Source organism: Cantharellus anzutake, assembly GCF_015039405.1.
Source record: "Cantharellus anzutake strain C23 chromosome Unknown EI90scaffold_105, whole genome shotgun sequence".
Taxonomy (NCBI): Eukaryota; Fungi; Basidiomycota; class Agaricomycetes; order Cantharellales; family Hydnaceae; genus Cantharellus; species Cantharellus anzutake.
The window spans coordinates 258,951-278,459 of record NW_024067055.1 but is presented as its reverse complement, the minus strand read 5'-3'; the positions used below and the strand labels follow the sequence as shown (position 1 = coordinate 278,459).

At 49.7% G+C, this 19,509-nt stretch overlaps 4 protein-coding genes across 4 annotated transcripts; 3 read left to right on the top strand and 1 right to left on the bottom strand.

The window, feature by feature from the left end:
* Nucleotides 1–5,171: 5,171 nt before the first annotated feature.
* On the top strand, nt 5,172–6,322 carry EI90DRAFT_3293429 (uncharacterized protein). The gene is made up of 4 exons (XM_039067380.1): nt 5,172–5,710; nt 5,872–5,933; nt 5,997–6,033; nt 6,117–6,322. The coding sequence occupies exons 1-4, from the start codon at nt 5,598–5,600 to the stop codon at nt 6,295–6,297; spliced, it is 393 nt and encodes a 130-aa protein (XP_038909600.1). The 5' UTR covers nt 5,172–5,597; the 3' UTR covers nt 6,298–6,322.
* A 3,047-nt stretch (nt 6,323–9,369) lies between these two features.
* On the bottom strand, nt 9,370–10,883 carry EI90DRAFT_3084651 (uncharacterized protein). Its single transcript, XM_039062094.1, is given in 6 exon segments — nt 9,370–9,395; nt 9,410–10,057; nt 10,108–10,251; nt 10,300–10,514; nt 10,567–10,691; nt 10,742–10,883. The coding sequence occupies 5 exon segments, from the start codon at nt 10,846–10,848 to the stop codon at nt 9,473–9,475; spliced, it is 1,176 nt and encodes a 391-aa protein (XP_038909599.1). The 5' UTR covers nt 10,849–10,883; the 3' UTR covers nt 9,370–9,395; nt 9,410–9,472.
* A 1,003-nt stretch (nt 10,884–11,886) lies between these two features.
* EI90DRAFT_3133639 (uncharacterized protein) lies at nt 11,887–12,696 on the top strand (the record flags this gene model as incomplete). The annotated part of the gene is made up of 3 exons (XM_039064592.1): nt 11,887–12,087; nt 12,146–12,314; nt 12,374–12,696. 3 exons carry the CDS (start codon nt 11,887–11,889, stop codon nt 12,694–12,696), a joined length of 693 nt encoding a protein of 230 aa, XP_038909598.1.
* A 916-nt stretch (nt 12,697–13,612) lies between these two features.
* Nucleotides 13,613–15,929, top strand: EI90DRAFT_3133638 (uncharacterized protein; the record flags this gene model as incomplete). The annotated part of the gene is made up of 6 exons (XM_039064591.1): nt 13,613–13,855; nt 13,910–14,027; nt 14,077–14,405; nt 14,462–15,414; nt 15,477–15,546; nt 15,603–15,929. The coding sequence occupies 6 exons, from the start codon at nt 13,613–13,615 to the stop codon at nt 15,927–15,929; spliced, it is 2,040 nt and encodes a 679-aa protein (XP_038909597.1).
* Nucleotides 15,930–19,509: the final 3,580 nt, after the last annotated feature.

Sequence of the window (19,509 nt, the reverse complement as noted above, 5' to 3'; positions counted from 1 at the left end):
ATCCAATGCAAACAGGCTCCTGTGGCCATTTTGGCGGTTCCTTATCAGAATGCTGGAAATCTCAGTTCCCCTTGCTGGTTGCCCACCACCTAGATGGATGGCTACTAGAAACAGGGTGTTGAGCTCCTGTGCCACGTCCATCCACTTGGACAACATCAACCGATTCCACTCGATCCCACCATCGGGGTTGGTGACGAACCATTTGGGCTTTCCAAGGGCAATGAGCAGATCCCGTCTGACGCTCGTGATGCGCGGGTCGCTGAGAAAGCTATAGTTGGGGATCCTATTGTGGAGGTCATCGGTGATCCCAGAACATTCTTGGAAAGGCATTTGGAGCTCAACTCCCTGGGAGAGCCATTGAATCTTCTCCTCGATGAGCCCCAAGATCCCATTGTAGAGGGTGGGAACGTCCCCCAATTGGATTCGCTGGCCCTTGACCGTCATGGACTTGTTATCGTCGTTCCACATCACTGTTGAAAACCCCTCCTCATCGTTCATGGCAACGGTGGTTGCATAACGGTCAGCAGACAACACTGTATCGAAGGGACTGGGAAATCCGGAACGCAGCCAGCGGGAGCATAGCTCCATACAGGTCCTTTGGAAAAAAAAAAACCCCCGTTAGAGGTCATAGATGAGAGGTAAAATAAAAATAAAATTACATGAACTCGTTGCTCTTCGCCACATCCTCCACCGATGATCCCTCATCAGTGATTGCTGCTATACGAATCTCCTTGATCGCCACCAACCGGAAGACGTGGAGCATCCCTGACATCCGGCCACATATTGCCGAACAGGATGCAAACCTCCCATTGTTGGGATCCAGGTTCAATAGCATGAGGAAGATGAGTACAGGATCCTTTTTGGATTCCTGTAAGATTTTTCGGTGGGTTGAAAAGAGGAGCGAGTGAAGGAGGCGATGGATCAATAAGTCCCATTCATCATCGTCGTCCAGTGCCACTGGCGATCGGAGGGCCTCATATAGCCTTGCTATATCCCCTTTCTGCCCGTCGGTGAGGATGATGTGGAGGGGGAATTCTTCGTTGACATGGCAGTATCTGAGAACAAAGGTGACCAGCCGTGAAGCCAATTGCTCGTACCGGATCGACGTCGAGGCGTGTTGAGGTAGAGAGAAGGGGATGTTCTCGACGGCGCTGCATGCACGCATCAGTCTAGAGACGACAAGAGAAAGAGCAAGCACTCACTTGGCCGTGCTGTTGACCCATTTTAAAATGATAGGCGACGTGATCTCGATCAGTGGATGAATCCTCTTGAAATACCCTGCCACCCGACCAGAAAGCGGCCGCAACCATTGGGGATCAGTCGACACTCGAGCTAGAGTGATCTCGTGCAACTCCTGAAAAGGGAGACGCTCGGTGAGCTTCAGCCACCCAAAGGTGGCTAAGAAACCGTTCACATGGCGTGGGTCGTCGGAAACGTCCATCGTGGTTGGGTTCCATCTGGATTCTTCCTCCTGGAAGAGACCCATGAAGAAGGATTGTAGATCGGGGTCCAAAGCGCTGCAAGACACGTAATTCTCGTCGACGGGCCACACCTGATGGCCTTTGTTTGCCTTCAGTATCACTTGGACTGAGCTCTCGATGAGTCTGAAACCCTCTTCGTGGTGATGGTTACTTATCATCGACTTTCTCGCCAAGCCAGCAAATCCGCAGCCAGGGAAGGAACACATGAAGCCAGGGACTATGGGGATAGATTGGATGGGGGGCACCTTGGACCTTGGACGAGTGACAGTGAACGGGACGCCTAGCTGGATGAGGATATCCTTGTAGTTGGCAGGTAGTTGGCCAATGTTGTTATGCTTGGAGGTTATGTGATTTGCGAGATACTCAGGTTTGATACCCACTCTACATCCCTGGCACACGATAACCTTCCAGCAAGGATCGATCCCCAGCTGGAGATGATGAAACTCGGGGGGGATGATTAGATCGTCTGAACGCAGCACCTGGCGGTTGGAGAGCTCCTCCTTATCGCTGTCCGGAACTAAGACGATTCCCTTGTTGCACTTGGCCTCGTGCATCTGCAAACGGGCCTCACTGCCGAATGTCTCTGAACAAGAAGGACACTGGCCACCCTCTTTGCGATGCATCCTGAATGCCAAAGAAATGAGCACATAGGGAGACACTGGCAACGACATGCTCACTTTTCTTGTTGGAGGGAAGAAGGCTGTCTTGGCATTGTTTGAACCTACCAGGTACATCAGTGACGAGCATGGATGCAAGAAGGATGTTAACGCACTCAAAGGGGGGAAACGTCGAGGATGCCATCTCCCACAGCCTGACTGAGTATTTGTAGATGCGACTGTGCATCAAAATTCCTCATGGAATAAGTGGACATGTCCATGAGGGGATTTGGTCAAACATTTTTCGTGTACATGTTTCGTCCTTGCCTATTCAATCAAACGTTTCTCATGGAGCAAGTGGACATGTCCACTTGCTCGTCCTCAGTCAAACGTTTCTCACGGAGCAAGTGGACATGTCCACTTGCTTGTCCTTACCTATTTATTCTCACGGAGCAAGTGGAGATGTTCACTTGCTCGTCCTTGCCTATTCAGTCAAACGTTTCTCACGGAGCAAGTGGGGATGTCCACTTGCTCGTCCTTGCCTATTTAGTCAACGTTTCTCACGGAGCAAGTGGGGATGTCCACTTGCTCGTCCTTGCCTATTCAGTCAAACATTTCTCACGGAGCAAGTGGGGATGTCCACTTGCTCGTCCTTGCCTATTCAGTCAAACGTTTCTCACGGAGCAAGTGGACATCTCCACTTGCTTGTCCTTGCCGACACAGAGCAAGTGGACAGCCTATTTTTTCGTCAACCATTTCTCACGGAGCAAGCGTGGATATATATACCTCGACTCGTTGTCTCTGCAGCCCCCCCAACTTGCACTCACCTCGTGCATTGCGATCGTTCGCTTGGGTTCACTTGTCCAGAACGCTGATGGTGTCACAAAACCTCCCTGGCCCTGTGGAGAAGCCTGCCGCTACGCTCTGTGATGTTTTTGGTGGGAGACCCCGAGAAATGGGACGCGGTTAGCCATGGTATGCGAACTAAGTCAATAACCTTCTCCTGTGTCATTCTCCTGGGACATTGCGGGCCAGCAGCAGAGCTTCACTGGCAGGGAACGGGGTGTGTCAGGTGACGGATCGGACAAGTCTGTTGATAGGTGTTCCCATGTCTCCGTGGCCAGTATATCTTGCACCCATGCCACTCTTTTCCACTTGTTCGTCCGGAATGCTGATGTTGGCCATGATGTGTCAGCGTTGGCGTTCAGCCAGGGCCTTGACCTTCGTGAGACTTCATGGCTAGATGTTCAACACAGGAGATGAGTCAAGAGGCACGCCAACTGTTGCAGATTGGCCTGGAGTATATCGTTCGTGGTCATCAATTTTTCAACCCCTGCCACTCTCGTTTGGAGGCAATTTATATAACAAATTTTTGGACCACCTCTCCCTCAGGCTCGTCTGAGGGGGAGGATTTCTTTATTGATGTTCAATATCTACACTCATAGGGTACGCACATGTTACTTGGTGTTCCATAATCGGTCCGTAAGTGGCATACAGCTCCCAGGTAAGTATGATTCCATGTGGCTGCCCTACCAATACTTATACGTATGCCTTGTTTCAGCCATTCAAAAGATGTAGGAGAACATGTAATATACCTACCTATGTAGCTAGACTAATGACATGATGAGACAAAACGTACCGGCACGTCGTCATGGCTCACTCCCCTCAAGTCATGACGTTGTCTGTCAATGAAGAAACAAACTTAGTAAACAAGGGATGGAGCGAATATGTAAAATAGAAATGTCTTCACACTCTGCATGGTAGCAAATAAAATGATGACAGATATCGATATGCTTACTGCCGCCATGGAATTGGGGATCGTGTGCTAGTTCTGCCAAACAGCGTGGCTGATGGCAGCATATTTGGCCTCCAGAGTAGTGAGGACAATAGTGCCCTGCTTCTTCGAAGTCCACGCAATCAGTCCTCCAGACGTCATGAACACAGTGCCCAGTCCTACCGTAACACACTAGGTAACTAGTTTCTATTTACTTATTAGTTCAACAACGATCAATTGACTGAGCATAACATGCTAGTGTAAATCGCTGATATTCTAATAACTTTAATACCAATAAAATGGCTGAGCTCACAAGTATAAGATATATACATGTGGAAGGCAAATAAGGGTGCGCACGACCCATGGGAACATTCTGAGCGAGCGACTCGCCCAGAACCATCATAGCCACAGCTGTGGGAACATTCTGGGCGAGCAACTCGCCCAGAACCGTCATAGCCACAGCTGTGGGAACATTCTGGGCGAGTTGCTCGCCCAGAACCGTCATAGCCACAGCTGTGAGAACTTTTAATGCTCAGCTGAGTCGTAACTAATGACAGAGAGTTCGTTAGTGTAGGCCCTGAACTTGTCAAGGATATGCCCATAGTAGGTGCTAAGTCAGTGCGGGTAAGCGTAGAGAAGCGCACGCTTATATTTGACGAGTTAGAAGTGCAAACCAAGTCCATCCCCTAACAGCTGAGAGTTACGATTGAAGCGCTCCGATTGGTCGCCTCGCCTTTCTCGCTCTCTCATTGGCTCGCCTCGTTTTTTCCCACCCTTTTGGCCCTCCTCGTTCGCTGGCTTCAGCGCGGACTTTGACGGCTTGACGTCGTTCTGACGTCCGCAGGGATGCAAACCCGACTGGGCCATTCCCAATCCATGGCCATCCGTGCTCTCAATGGAGAGCGCTCTCCTTTGTCACTATGGACATCGACACAGGTTCCGAGGCTCGGTCTCATTCCGATCACTCAGCGTGTCTGATGGATTTGGATTTTTACCCGGTTACGCCCTAGCGTTCATGTCGCTCAGCTACCCTGATTCCGTGATCACCTACCGTGCCCCATCTCTCTTCATGCTTTCGCTTCCGCAAGTGGTTAACGTGGTACAAGTACGGACGCAGGAGATGCAATGACTCCGTGCGATCATCCACGTAAGTTAACTCAAAATTCATCTCCCTCTCGATCAACATGGTTGAAATCTTCAAGACAGGCAGTTTGCCGTGCTTTTGCTGGCGTTTTGGCTGCATAAAAGTTGAATAGTGGGTGTGGGCCCCACTCAGTCCGCTTCCAGAATCATTCTCTCCCCCCCCCTGTTTCTCTTCGAACGAAACGTTGGACACGACAAGAGGCTATCTCTCCTTGCTGTCAGTATCATTCTGTTGCCCTCTCCCCACCGACCGCTAGCCTATACACTCTAGTCGTTAATCCAGATACTCTACGATCAATTCTTCCCCCCTCAACGAACAAAACCCCTCCTTCCTCACCACATCCTCATGCCCCTCCCGGCCGATCCCTCGTGCTGAAAAACAGCTGGCCTTCACCCTTCTGGACTGCCATGATATCCGACGCAAGCAACGGCGGTTGTTAGTAGACCTGCGCGCCAGTACACACATATGACAGACAACTGAATACCGCGCTATGGTGCGCAAGTCAGCCACGCTACATACCTCTGTTAGCTGTTATCTCCCTGCCGTTGCCGCCTCATGTGAAGACGTTTGGTGGCCTGCAGGTATCCGAGTGAAGGTATAAAATGCCCAAATTTTCCTTCAGCTCTCCCCTCCACCTCACCTCAACGCTTAAACGTCACCTTTATGTCATACACCAACGTAGCTACCACGGATACTCGGCACAACGGGGTGCCTGGTATGTTCTGGGGAGAGTTACGATCGAAGCGCTCCGATTGGTCGCCTCGACTTTCTCGCTCTCTCATTGGCTCCCCTCGCTTTTTCCTACCCTTTTGGCCCTCCTCATTTGCTGGCCTTAGCGCGGACTTTGATGGCTTGACGTCGTTCTGACGTCCGCAGGGAAGCAAATCGTTGCAAACCTGACTGGGCCTTTCCCAATACGGGCCTCCGTGCTCTCGATGGTGAGCTGTGCACAATGTTCGCGGTGGTGGTGCTGTTCTTTCTGACTATGATCATCCACTCAGGATCCGAGGTTCGGCCCCTTTCCTTATCCCCACTCAGGTGCGTATGGTTAACCGTTTATGTCGCTCGCAGACACTGCCACCGAACACACGCTTCCGCTGCAAACACCGGTTCTTAATCAGGTACCGATGCCGGGGATGCAATGATTGTGAAGTTCAATTCCTTTGTGTCCAAGTCCAGTTCGGTCCCTCCACCCTGCGTTGGAGATCTCTTATTTGTTCGAGATTCCTTTATCCCTCGATTTGTCGACGAAGAGTTCATCCCGTCCTCCTCGCTCTCCTCCTGTACCACTCTCCTCACTAACAAGAGATATGCATCTTATTACTGAGACAAACGCGTTTTCCAAATCCTCCTCTCCTTTTCACCACCCCGATACTTTGTATCCATATTTGTACAATTTGTCTCCCTGTCGGCCAATCTCTTCTCTTTTGGCATCATTGTATCTCATTGTACATTACCAGGACCGGGTCGCACGATGCATGCGTGCCAATCCATAGGCTGGGACCAGCTCGGGTTCCGGCCATTTACACTAAGTGCTCACACTGTCTGATTAGACAATAATCGATTGCATTTACCGCCACGCTTGTAAGGCTATTTAAGTGTTGCCGGATGGAGCCGGGTAGCCATTTAAATTGTGAGGCTGTGTGGACACTTTTTTTTTCTCCCACTGGGGTGCAGGAAGGATCGAGGTGGGGGGAGGGAGGGCCCGCTCTTCCCCTACCAGATAACGATCCCAGGTTCTCTTACCTGTGTCCAAGGCAGGGTTGTGTTGTGCCCGATAGCGCGCCGTTGGGATATCATAGCACAGCATCCCTTGGAACCCTGCACCCTTCCCCCAAGTCGAATCCCTGGTGTGAGCCTTTCCTTCCTATTTCATTGAGAGCTGAACTTGTCCAGAGTATAACCGGCATGAAGGTGGGGGAGTTGGGAGCGTTGATTTCCAGGTAGGAACCTTTTGATGTATTCAGCGCTTACATCTCTCATTCCCGCGCAGCGTTCCCATTCCGCATTCCCGTTTTTATTTTATTTTTCCTCTTGTCCCACTTTGGCATATCTGCTGCTCCCTGGGGGTTCCAATACTTTGACACAAAGGGATCAGAGCATATCCCTCAAAGTGTTCCCCAGGCAGACGTGCCATCGTGTCTTTTTACATCCCTCCTTTTTTATTTTAATTTTTTTTGGTTTCTGAATAACAAATGCAGGAGCTATATCGAAGATAATTACCTTTATTCGAGGGAAATATGTCTCATGGAAGGGGATACACTGAGCCCGCAGTCGCAGTCACGTGTATGCGATTCCATCTCGCCCGCAGTGTTTGTTGATGGGCGCCTGGATCCTAAGTTGCCTCCAGGAAGGCTGAGGTTGTGGGAGTTCTGCTCCCTTCTCCATCGCGCTTGCGCTTGGTGTTAACTGGTAAGTTCCCCCACCGCAGCAGGGCTTGTAACTTACGCACGCTTATTGCGATCGCCAATCTCTGCAGGCGGTTATGTGGTTGTTGGGCGCGGTTCGTGCTCAGTGGACTGCAATCCCGATGCCGCACCCAAATGCACTGGCTCAAGAACGCTCCTCCCAACAGATTCTGTAGATCCCTCCACACTCGACACCCTGTCCAACCCCTCCCTGCTTTGGTGTCATCGACCCAATCCTTATCATCACCCAATCCCGATCTCGGAAATCCTTTCGGTACTCTGATAATGCGGCCTCCAACATTGATTTGAGTCACACTGCTGCGCGCACAGATGCCAGTGTGTCGTCAGTTGTGGCTCGGTGTTCATATCTCTCTCCGCCTCCCGAGTCATCGCGCCCACCATTAATGCCGTCCATCGTTTAATTGTTGTTTAATGTTCTCATTTCACAGGACTAATCACGGGGCTGTGGTCAGACCCAACCCAGCTCATGCCGAGGTTTCCTCTGTCCAATCATATCCTGCCGCTCCTGTCCACTCCCTTTTACCGCTCCTACCATTCACGAGTTGCCGCGCAACCTGACTACTCAATGAGGTTTGCTTTCTGGCACGGATGCGCGGAACAGACCACACTAGCGGAGGTACGTACTGAACTTCCCTCACTGCGAGAGTGCTCACAATTAGTCCAGGCCACACTTATAAAAGCGCCTGCACCTTTACTTTCCCCCCTCTCTATCTCCTGGACTCGTGCCTCTCTCGGTGAGTAAGGCCGCTTACTGCTTTGTCTCCAAACTCTTACTCGTGCATTGTCGCTGCTGTTTCTGCTGCTGCCGCTCTCTTGACTCCCGGAATCGTCCATGCCTGCTCAGTAGCTTGTTTTTGCATTTCCCACCACCTCCCCTCTCTCCACCGTTTCATCTTTCCATTTCCACTCCTAATGGAGTTCACAAACTTTCTGGTTCACCGACTCTTCTCTCTCTTGACTTGCGCTGTACTTTGTACCTCTCTGTCTCCTCATCTTCTATTTTTCCGCTTTTCCTTTTTCCTTTCTGTATTCTGTTGTGCGTTCTACTCTGTATATGGACAAACGGGTCCACTTTGCCTAATATACACTGGGCCACTTGGCCGTCTCCCGCTACAACTTCAGTAACACTAATCATGGGTTAGCAGTCTACCCCCAGCTGACCTCAGGTTTCCGCCCCTGTTTGCCACTGGCTGGGAAACCTGGCTGCGCCCAGTCGAGACCGCTTTGGCCTTCCTCTCATCGATCACGGATTTCTCATGATTTATCGCGCAACTTAGCCTGAACGGGTCAAAGCACGCTACCTCAGTCGTATGCTGAATGTTCCAGCGCAGAGGCGCGAAGCGGACCATTCAGTGGAGGTACGTACTGAACTTTCGCTGTTGAGGAGAGGTTTAAATACTACCTAGGTCGTGCCTATAAAAGGGCCTGGTATCTCGCGCTCCCCTGGTACGCTTTTGACCCGCTGCCGCTGCTGCCACCTACACATTACTCTGTCCCGGATTTGCTGCTGCCAATACCGCAATTCTCAACTACATTCCCATTTGCTCCAGCTCCTAGCCTGTTTTCTTGTCTCCCTCCTCCCCGATACTCCTCCTTTGCCGTCTCTTCTTTTTGAACTTTTTTACATCATCTGTTACTCCTTTTTCTTCATTGTATTTCATCTCTGTACATTAGCTTCTGTTTGCTGTTTTAGTTTTTACGGCTCTCAATTTGGCTGTCATCAGTTCTAGTAGTTTTGTGCTTTCCCTTTGTATGTACGAGAACACACGTAACGCGTCGCGCACATGCGGCTAATTTCACCGCCTGCATGCTTGTCTGCTAACAACATTCATCATTACGTATTTACCAGCTCAAGAGGCTTCGACATCCTGTCGGGGCCGTTGCTACGCTAGTCTTCGTGAAATAATGTATTTGTATCCTGGCTCACGTCCGTTGAGATAGCCCACACCAACTTGATAAATAATATATTTAACATAATATATCTAACAAGGGACAAAAGAAAGAAAGGTATCGTGGACTAGATACCAGGCAGTCCACGTCACAGGAGATCACTGATCAAGGTGGGGGTGGTGTTCACGGAATTTTTTCTGTCCCTGCGTCCCATAGATAGCGCCCAGGTCCTTAGGTCTTGGGATGTGCTCGTGTGCAAATACCCGTCTATCAGAAAAAAACGCAAAAACCATTCGCCCTTTGCCAACCCAGCCCCCAGCCTCTTGATCCCCACTACGGGCCTCATGATACAATCCAGCACCACGAATAAAGAAAAGATCTCCTGGATGGGAGGGGAAAGAGCAACCCAACTCTCTGAAATGGAGATTTCCTCCCTCGTATTCTCCAAATACGGCTATTGCATCAAAGCCACACCAGGCAGATCTCCGATCCTTGTGGCGCCGAATATCCGCATTGAAATGGACCGTCTGGCCGAAGAAATGGGACTTGATTTCAGATAGGAAACCCTCGTGATCCCGGTGCTTCCTGATCTGTTCCCATACTTGATCGCTCTGTTTTGCCAATGACGGCGCAATCCTCTCAGTGTACATGTTGAGGATGTGGTAGAGTGGCTCGCATTTCTTTTGGAAGGGGTGATTATGTTCTTTCTCCTTTGAATCGGTGGAGATTTGAGGCGATATTTCCTATGGGAATATATTTAATTTAAATAATCAAGAAAACAATCAAAACTCACGTAGTGACCCTGTTGGTGCCAGTAACCATAATGGACTTGGCCTTTCTGGAATAGATCCAATGATGGAACAAAGTGGTTCCGGGATTTCTTCTTGTCGAATTTAAAATTTCGATTGAACTCGCGACCAGCATTCAAAATTTCCTCCTTGGAAATAATCAGGTGAGTTTTGCAGCCGAGGATATGAAAACATACATGAATTGGGCTAAAAACATTTGGGATCCGTATAGCCAGCAGGTTCCCTGACCGATCCTCGATGGCCGCACCAGCCTCACTCTCAAGTAGGGTCCGGGCATGATTCGAGGAGAGAGGAGGGAGCTCGAGGTCCTTTGGATGTGACTGGCTCTTTGCAGGCGGAACAGCCCCATCATTGTGGCTTGCTATGTCGGCATAATCGAAGTCGAGTTTTACTATTTTGGGTTGCATTGAGAGAGAGGGTAAGAAATGGTATTAGGAACATACTTGTGTTCGTCATGGCATTACAAATATTGATATCTACTTTGCTTTCTGCCACCTCCACAATATGCCGGATCCGAGAGTCATCGATACCCTTTAGGCGCTCCTTGTGTGCTCTCTGGGACTCGAGTCTAAAATAAAGGTAGGTGGTTGATATCAACAAGGGATGAGATAACTCAACTCGGGATTTACGATGAACCGGACTGGTGCGATATTGGCCTCTCGATATTGGTCACGCTTCTGCTTCTTCTGCTTCTTCGTCTGTCGCTTTTCCTTGTGTGCTTTCATGGTTGTTGGTATTAAAACTGTGTTGATAAAATGTCTATGTATGCGTGGAGAACTGAAAAAAAAAAAAAGGGAAACAATTCAAAAGAGTATTGAATGGCTATAGACATAAGTCATGTTATCATATAGCCTCTTAGGATATTTCCGAAAGAGATGCTTCACAGCGCTCCCCAGCAGTTGGCTCTCAAACTATGTATGCGCACTGCCCCAGTCGAATTATGGCAAACATTCAAGCTACCTTGATGCTATACCATTGGACATGAACGTTATTTAACACAAGACTGATAAAGTAAAACGTATAAGAGGAAATGGAGTTTATCGCTCAGTCCCGTTGTACGTGAACTAGAATAGATTGTAGAATAATCACCTAGCGAGTTTATCGCTGGTGTACAAGTATTTAATACATGATTTGTGCGAGATAGACAAGAGATAACGAAGTCGCCTCAGTCCCGTTGTACGTGAACTGAGGGAAGGTTGGGTTGTCCAAAAATTGGGTTTTTATAGTCAGGCGCCATGAATGTGCACTGACTTTGGCACCGATGTGACCACAAAGGTGAAAATCTGAGACACCACACGACTCAACATCAACAAACATGAAAGCGTACACCATAATACCGAGAATTCTAACAAAATGTTTCCCTTCCAAATCCACACTGGCAACCTACCTGGAAAACTGGATCTCTTTCATGAGCTACGATAGCGAGTCGCCAAACTAACCACAAATTTTCTTGTTGGTTGTGGATGATAAGTGTAAGTGCCTTGCAATATACGACGTTCGCTTGCTTACTTATCGTGTCAAACGAGAGAGAAGGTGAGCGGGCCACAGAACTATGGTGGAACACGAGCAAGATGGGATCACAGTGGCAAGGCCCCGTGACTGTGAAAATATTCTGGGCGAGTTGCTCGCCCAGAGTGTTCCCACACTTGTGGCTGTGATAGTTTCTGGGCGAGTTGCTCGCCCAGAATGTTCCCACGCCTGTGGCGGTGATAGTTTCTGGGCGAGTCGCTCGCCCAGAATGTTCCCACACTCGAACAATCACCATGTTTTCGACTGGGAGGTCCCTCCCGCACTTCAAAAAGAAGTCTAGCACCCCGGCTCCTGCCACCAAACATTTATCCTTGAGTGTTATGGCCCCATGGGTCTCTCTACCGGGTGATGATGTGCCTTTGCCTCTATTGCTCCTCGACGCTTGGGTGGCCCAGTGCCAAATCAGTTTGAAAGGCGCTTGGTTTTTCCCTCAGGTATGCATGCAATTGAATTCAAGGTTATATTTTTCCATGATTTCCAATTTTTTTTTAGGCACAAGATTTGATGGTCTGCGAAATCATTGTGCCATTGGATCGTCGGTGGCAGGACCAACTACTTGGAGTGTTTCGGTGTCGATTTCCGGAGGGAAATCTTGGCGATAAGGCAGGTTGGACAGTCTCTGTCTGTGAGCATGGAAGCCAGAGCGCTCTAGAGCTAGCAGGTACGCATCGTGCAGTATTAACATGATCGCGTCTTCATTCCCGCTCACGTTGTGACTAGGCTACATCGATCTATTTCGTGTTTATACTAAATTCACGATTCAAGAGGGCCGCATTAAGTATGTGGACACGATGAAAGATATCGATGCACAAGCTTTACCCTCTCGGTCGATCTCATTTTTGAACGTTCCACCCACCCAGCCCAATACCTCCCACGACGCTACGAACCCACCTTTGGTGGAGCTGGAAGATTTGAGTGCATGGGCGGAATGTGGGATTATATCTCAACTATCGCATAATGATGCCATCCATGTATTTTGTCCTCCCAAAGTCACCGATGAACTTCATCTTTCAACGAACCCGTACAATATTTTTCACATTTAGCTTGTATTTATTTTGCGTAGACAATCTATAATCGTCGCGGTCGTGGAACACTTTGGATTGTCAATTAAATCGCCTGATTTGTCTCTCATCACCTGACATTCACATGTAGATTGTTTGATTCGTCATGATTCCCATTCCCCAGTACTCTCACCACCTCACATTAACGTGTCCGTGATGCCACCCATTCGCTGTGCCTCGCCATCTCCGGAACGCCGCGTCTCCAACTGAGAGCCGCGGACAGCGCCTCGCGCCTGCTCACTCCACTGATGCGAGACATGAGCGACTTGGCCATCCACGGCGTCGCCCAATCCTTTCTCCCTGATTACGATCACATTTACTTTGTACGGCCTTCATTTTTTTTGGCGCGTGTACAGTGTGTCTGGAAAGCGGGGAAGTTCTAGTGACTTGCTGCTATTACGGAGATACTGAACGTGCCACGCATTGCAACCATCGGCACTGTGTTTTCACGTGTGTCGTTCACCTCCTCTTCGTCACTTGGGCAAACTCCCTCACTTGGATCAATCCCATTGAAAATGATGACGACGTTCTAATCTCTTGCCACTCACATCTGCAATCGGCCATGTCCCTCCATCCAGAAGCCATCCGCTCCAGGCTTCACCGTTCTCAGAGTCAACGTCAAGTAGGTACGACCCATCCGCAACAACCCACTGTTAAACCCTTTGTGTGCAACCAAGTGCTACAATATCGGACGATCAACTTTGGCCCTCCTATCGCCTTTTCCCGATCGATTTGATTGGCAACAGAATCTATGTACATGGTGTGGGGCTCTCCTTCTGGAAAGCGAATCTATCAAATGGTGTTGTTCCGAACTACTATCCCCTCTTCCTCAATTACCTCCTATGTTCCTCACAACGTGTCTTGGGCGAATTCCAATACCCTGGCTACGTCAAACTGAATGGCCAAGCATTTTGGGTCCGATGAAGTCCCACGGGGTGGCTCCATGACGCGCTTTTCCCACGAAAAAAAAATACAAACCCCCAAACACCTTGCAAGCTCGGCCAATTCTACCGTAAATCGTCCCGATGTCACGAAATGCAGTGTCAACCCTGGTTCGGCTCGTGATGCAGCATTCTCGCAAACCGCAGAGCCTGCTGCTCCAGCTGGACGCTCGGTAGGCCCCAATGCACTGGCGGAAACGGTATGAACAAGGATCAAAGATCAGCGCTGTCGAACGTCGACTGAATTACTGTAGGGGCTTGACACTCCGCTAACCTGGACCACGTCTGGGACCTTCATACCATATAACCACGCGGGACCTTCCAGCGCCCTGCGTCGGACTGTGCAAGAGTGGATGGCTCGCATGCACGCAGGTATGTTTCTTCGACCCTGCTGGCGCAATTCGTTTCTCATGACTATTAGGGATCCGGGTAGCAAAACCTCCCAAGGACTTTGTCATCCACTCATGGATACTGCGTTACGCAAACTCTCTGAGAAGCTTCAATTTTCTTGGAAATCCCGTCGGAGAACCTGTTTACTCCTTCACCCCTTATCACCTCCTTACCCCTGCCGAACGTAGAAAATTACACAATGCTCCCCAATACCCAAGAACTTCACCCATTCCCTCCCTCTACTCGTCATCAATCTCGCGCATGCCTCTCACGTTCTCACAAAATGCACCATATCGTCCATTCATTCGTCGCACTTCCCTCGACCCCCTCTTCCTGATTCCTCAGTCGTTGAGGACTGTCGTGGGGGAAAGTGTCTTAAAATTCAGTATATCCACCGTGTTGAGACGTTCGTGCAGTCTCAATTTGACCTCTTCTCGCGGTGGGATGCGATCCGGAGCGATTTTCTCCTAGTCGAACAATGTGTGCCGATGCCTCGAACGCGAGATGGGTTAACTCAAGCTTCTTTTGAGTGGAAGGACAAGCTAAGATGTCGGGGGAGGAACCTTGAGGATCTGATCGACACTGTGGATCAAGTATTTACGTTCGCTTACGAATTGGGTGGTGTTGGTCGATGGTACTGTCATCGTCACATCGAGCGGCTTCTTCGTGGTCACGATGGTAATTATTTTTTGGGCGTGGACGATGAGCTGGTGGGTGCTGTGTTTGAGCTCCCTTTCCCGGACGACTGCCCATCGCTGGGTTCAACAATGGCAAGGCTATCCCGTCACGGCGTTCCTGTCTTTGGGGTTCAAGTCGTTGGGAGTGGGGCCAGTCTTCAGCGAGATTTTGTGCCAGGCGGCTGGTCGGATTCGGATGTTAACAGTCATAAGATGGCAGTTCAGTCCGCATCGCTTCCATCTAAGCGGTCGAGGGACATTGTTTTCAAGCAGCTCGAGTTCATACCCGTTCGCCCAACACCCTGGATCATCAAGCCAGCCCATGGCTATCCAGGTTCGCCTGACCTCTCCACTCCAGTGGAATTGGCCCTCGCAGACGCGCTCTATCCTCCACACAACCCGCTCTACACAGAGGAGGAACTGTGTCGGAAAATCAAGTCTTTTTTTGGCCATGGCCTCTTTCCTGTTGTGCCTCCGGCCCGTCTTTCACCCCGTCTTTCACCCCGTCCATCATCTTCGGTACTTGGCCGTAGAGTAGTGTCTACCACCTGGCATGATGGAGCCGGGAGCTCCAGTGATGACGAATTCCGTCCTCACTTTGAGCCTCCCCATCAAGAAATGATGAGGACTCGTCCGAGTATGATGAAAGGGTTGAATCGGCAGCTCGAAAATTTTCCAGTGACCGACAGAGCGTGCGCGCCGCTGGTCAGCTCTTGCAAGATGTGCGGGATGGCGACTCACATGCCACTGCCAGATGTCAAGAGATCTGGGAACGGGGACATGGGAAAAAGAAGAGGCAACTGTCCGCCCATGACTACCACATCGTCAGTAATTGGCACAAGTACAGGCTGATCGGCAATCTGCCAGATGCCCTCGAAAGAGGCTAAGATTGCAGAGTGATCCTGACGCAATGGACATCGATACAACTGATCCATTGCTTCAAGCCATCATGTACTCGCTGCTGGTGTCCCATCACAACTCCTCCATCCCGTTCCCCCCTTGCGTCCAGGTCATTTCCTCTCCCCGATCGTTCCTCTCCTGGTGCGCGAGTATCGAGACTTCGCGTTCCTTAGGGGCCACGAGCCATGTTAATCCTCCCCCATCTTTGGCACCAACGGTCCCCTCACAACTCCATCCCATTCCCTCCTTACGTCTCCTCTCCCGATCGTTCTTCTCTCGGTGCCGTGGGTATCAGACTCTAGGGTAGGGGCCACGTCCCATGTTAATTCTCCCCCGTCTTCCACAGTAACGAGTGCCGAGAGACCAAAAATCTCGTTCCAGGAGTAACAAGAAGCGCCGTGAGGCACAGAAATCCTCTCTCGCACCTACGACTCACTCCCCACACCTTGGGTCGTTTCTTCGCCTGATTCCTCTTCGTCGCTTCGCAAGACAGGAAATGTTGCATTGCCAGACTGCGATGCACCTGTCGTTCCTCTACCATTCTCGAGGCCAAACGATGAAAGGCCGGAGGCTCGGTGCCGCTGAGTGGAGGCAGTCCCCGACACCCCGACACCCCACCTTTGCCAATCCTTGCATCACCCACTCAACAACCTGCTGCATTGCCAATGGGCCACGTCCTACCCCTGCTGTAGCTTCGTCGCCGTCCTTGAGCCTAAATCGTCAGGAGGCATCAGGCAGCGGCTTCGTTCAATATGTCGACACGCGGTGATGGAGCCGGAGTGTCTTCCTACGACTGCTCCTGGGCGTCGTGCCACGCCACTGGAGTGACCGTGGTGGCGTGGCCGCCCCTCACAATCTGTGTCGTCGGCCGTGGTTCCTCTTGGCCACTGGTATCGCCTCACCGTAGTTGATGTACAGGAGCAGAGCTGGCCTGGTTGGAAAAGTGCCACGCCCAAGGAGTTTATGCAACGCATCATTCAAGGAAGGGTGGCGGCATGAGCCACCATCTATGGAGTTGCTCTTCAAGTGCGTGGATAATCGTGATAAAATGGCCGAGAAGTTGCGTTCAGAGGGGAAATCCTGTTCCTCCACATCTATGTGGGCTTCGCTCAACAATCACCACTTCACATTAGATTTGCCGTATGTAGATGTGGCGTTTACGCGTGATCACGTTGATATCACGCTCATGGACATTGCACTCCGAAGGCCAACAAGATCAATCACCTTCACTCGTTCCTCCAGTACGAGAAATATCCTCCCTCGTTCCCTGCTCACCACAAACAGCACCTCCCCCAATCAAAGCGATCGCATTCATCCTATGGAGGGCATCATGTTTACGGCCACTTGGCTGCAGTCTAGGGTACATCAAAACCTTTTGACATTGAAACTCCATCGTTTCGAGGTTTCTTGTTAGTGCCCATTCTCTCCAGCCTCGGGGCTTGTCAAAATTCTCGGTGCCTATGTGGCCAACGTCGGGCCCTATGATTTTCGTGATTCGCCATGTTGCATGTTGGGCTCGTACGAGATGATGAGGAATGGCGAAACACCATCTATCACCCACTCGAGTGCCGAGATGCTTCAATACCACCTAAGGGCAGCAACTGGCAATCGTGCTTGAACCGGATCTTGATCAGCCTCGCTACATGAAACATGTTGCTGAACCATGGACACATCTTATCTTGATGTGATCCCCGTACCATTTGCATCATGGACTAATTTTTCTTTTAATTTTATCAATAATTAACTATACTTGAACTACTTAGGTAATGCCATTGTTGCGTGTATCCGATAATAATAAACTGTACAATTGTTGCGGGTATTTTTCCTCTGCCCACATACTTGCTGGCCGATGCTCATATCTCTCTGAGACGTGCAATTGGAATGTTTGTACTCTTCTTGTTGGAGACCAAGGATAGTACAGCAACCAATCCCATCACGTTCCTCTGCCCGTTGAGCTGCACCTGCATTCTCATTATTTTCGTACCTTAAAGGTTGGAGACATGTGATTGGAGTGTCTGTGTTTTTCTTGATTACAAGTACAACACAGCGACCAATTTCCCTGTTTGCCATTATCGTACCGTACCTCGTCGCCTTCATCTCATTCTACACCTCAAAGGTTGGAACGTGTGATTGGAACGTCTGTGTTCTTCTTGATTACAAGTACAACACAGCGACCAATTTCCCCTGTTTGCCATTATCGTACCGTACCTCGTTGCCTTCACTCTCATTCTACACCTTAAAGGTTGGAAACGTGCGATTGGAATGTCTGTGTTCTTCTTGATTACAAGTACAACGCAGCGACCAATTTCCCTCGTTTACCATTATCGTAGCGTACCTCGTCACCTTATTCTCTGCACCTCAAAAGGTTGGAAACTTGTGATTGGAGTGTCTGTGTTCTTCTTGATTACAAGTATAACGCAGCGACCAATTTCCCCCATTTGCCATTATCGTACCGTACTGGAAACGTGCGATTGGAACGTCTGTGTTCTTCTTGATTACAAGTACAACGCAGCGACCAATTTCCCCTGTTTGCCATTATCGTACCGTACCTCGTCACCTTCACTCTCATTCTACACCTTAAAGGTTGGAAACGTGCGATTGGAATGTCTGTGTTCTTCTTGATTACAAGTACAACGCAGCGACCAATTTCCCCTGTTTGTCATTATTGTACCATACCTCGTCGCTTTCACTCTTATTCTCTGCACCTTAAAAGGTTGGAAAACGCGTGATTGGAGCGTCTGTACCTTGTTGGTTGGAACATCTTGACTGCAAGTATAGTGCAGTAGCCAATTTTATCCCGTTTGCCGTTATTGTATCTCTATTCAGGTGTGTGCCTTTTAATTACTCTTTCCTGCTTCGTCCTTGGTGTCGGGACCTTTTTTAGCTTTTACCTTTATCATCCGCATCTTAGGGGTTGGATATACGTGTTTGAAACGACTGCACTTTTCGCACTTTCCTTGCTTGTAAGGACAGTGTGGTAATCGACTTCATTGCATTGCTGTTAGTGCTCAAGCTCATCATCTTGTTGTCGTGTTTTCCTTTTTTAACAGGCTAGGTCATCTGCGTTGCCGAAATGTCTGTGCTTTTCTTTGTTGCAAGGACAGCGTGGCGATCAACCAACCTCATCATGTTTGCCGTTATCGTCTTCAGGCGTTGTGTCCGACGACGGGATTGTGGTGCCTAAGCTCGTCAAACTCTTTTACATTTCCATTTCGCAGTCTCTCCAATTATGAGCTCCAATACCTCAAGAACAAAACTCCCCCCCCTCGCCAACAAGTACCCGTTCCGGAATGTCCAGTCAGCACTGTCCGGGCCCTTCCAGCGCTCACCTTTCATTCCCCCTTTCACCTCCCCACACATATCTTGACTCCGTGATGCTGCAAGCCCCCTAGGACTTCAACAGATTCCACAACTCCGAACCTGGCTTACCTCCAAAATGCCAACCTTGATAGCTTGGGGAACGCTTTGAATAATTTTGGGGTATGAATGCTGCCCGATCTCTTTCATTCTTATTTTCCATCGTTTAGACATCCTGATTTTGTTTTTATTCTAATTCTTATTCTTTCGACTTTACAGTGTTGTTCATTTGGGCTTGGTACCCACTTTGCGCTGCTAGCTGACCCAACAGGGCGTTTTCAACCTTGCCATGACGTGCCATGGTGCAGGCTGTGACTCGAAGCTCTCGCTTATGCATTCGGGGCCCTTGTTGAAAATGCCCTGTTGGGTTAGCTTAGCAGCGCAGAATGGGTACGCTATAGAGCCCCACCCCTCATCAGCAAACCTGGATGCGGAGGCCTGAGAGCTCATAGAGCTCATAGAGCTCTCAGAGCTCTCAGAGCTTCAGTACTTTGAAATTGCAGGTCCCCTTCTCTGAGAGCTCCGAAAAG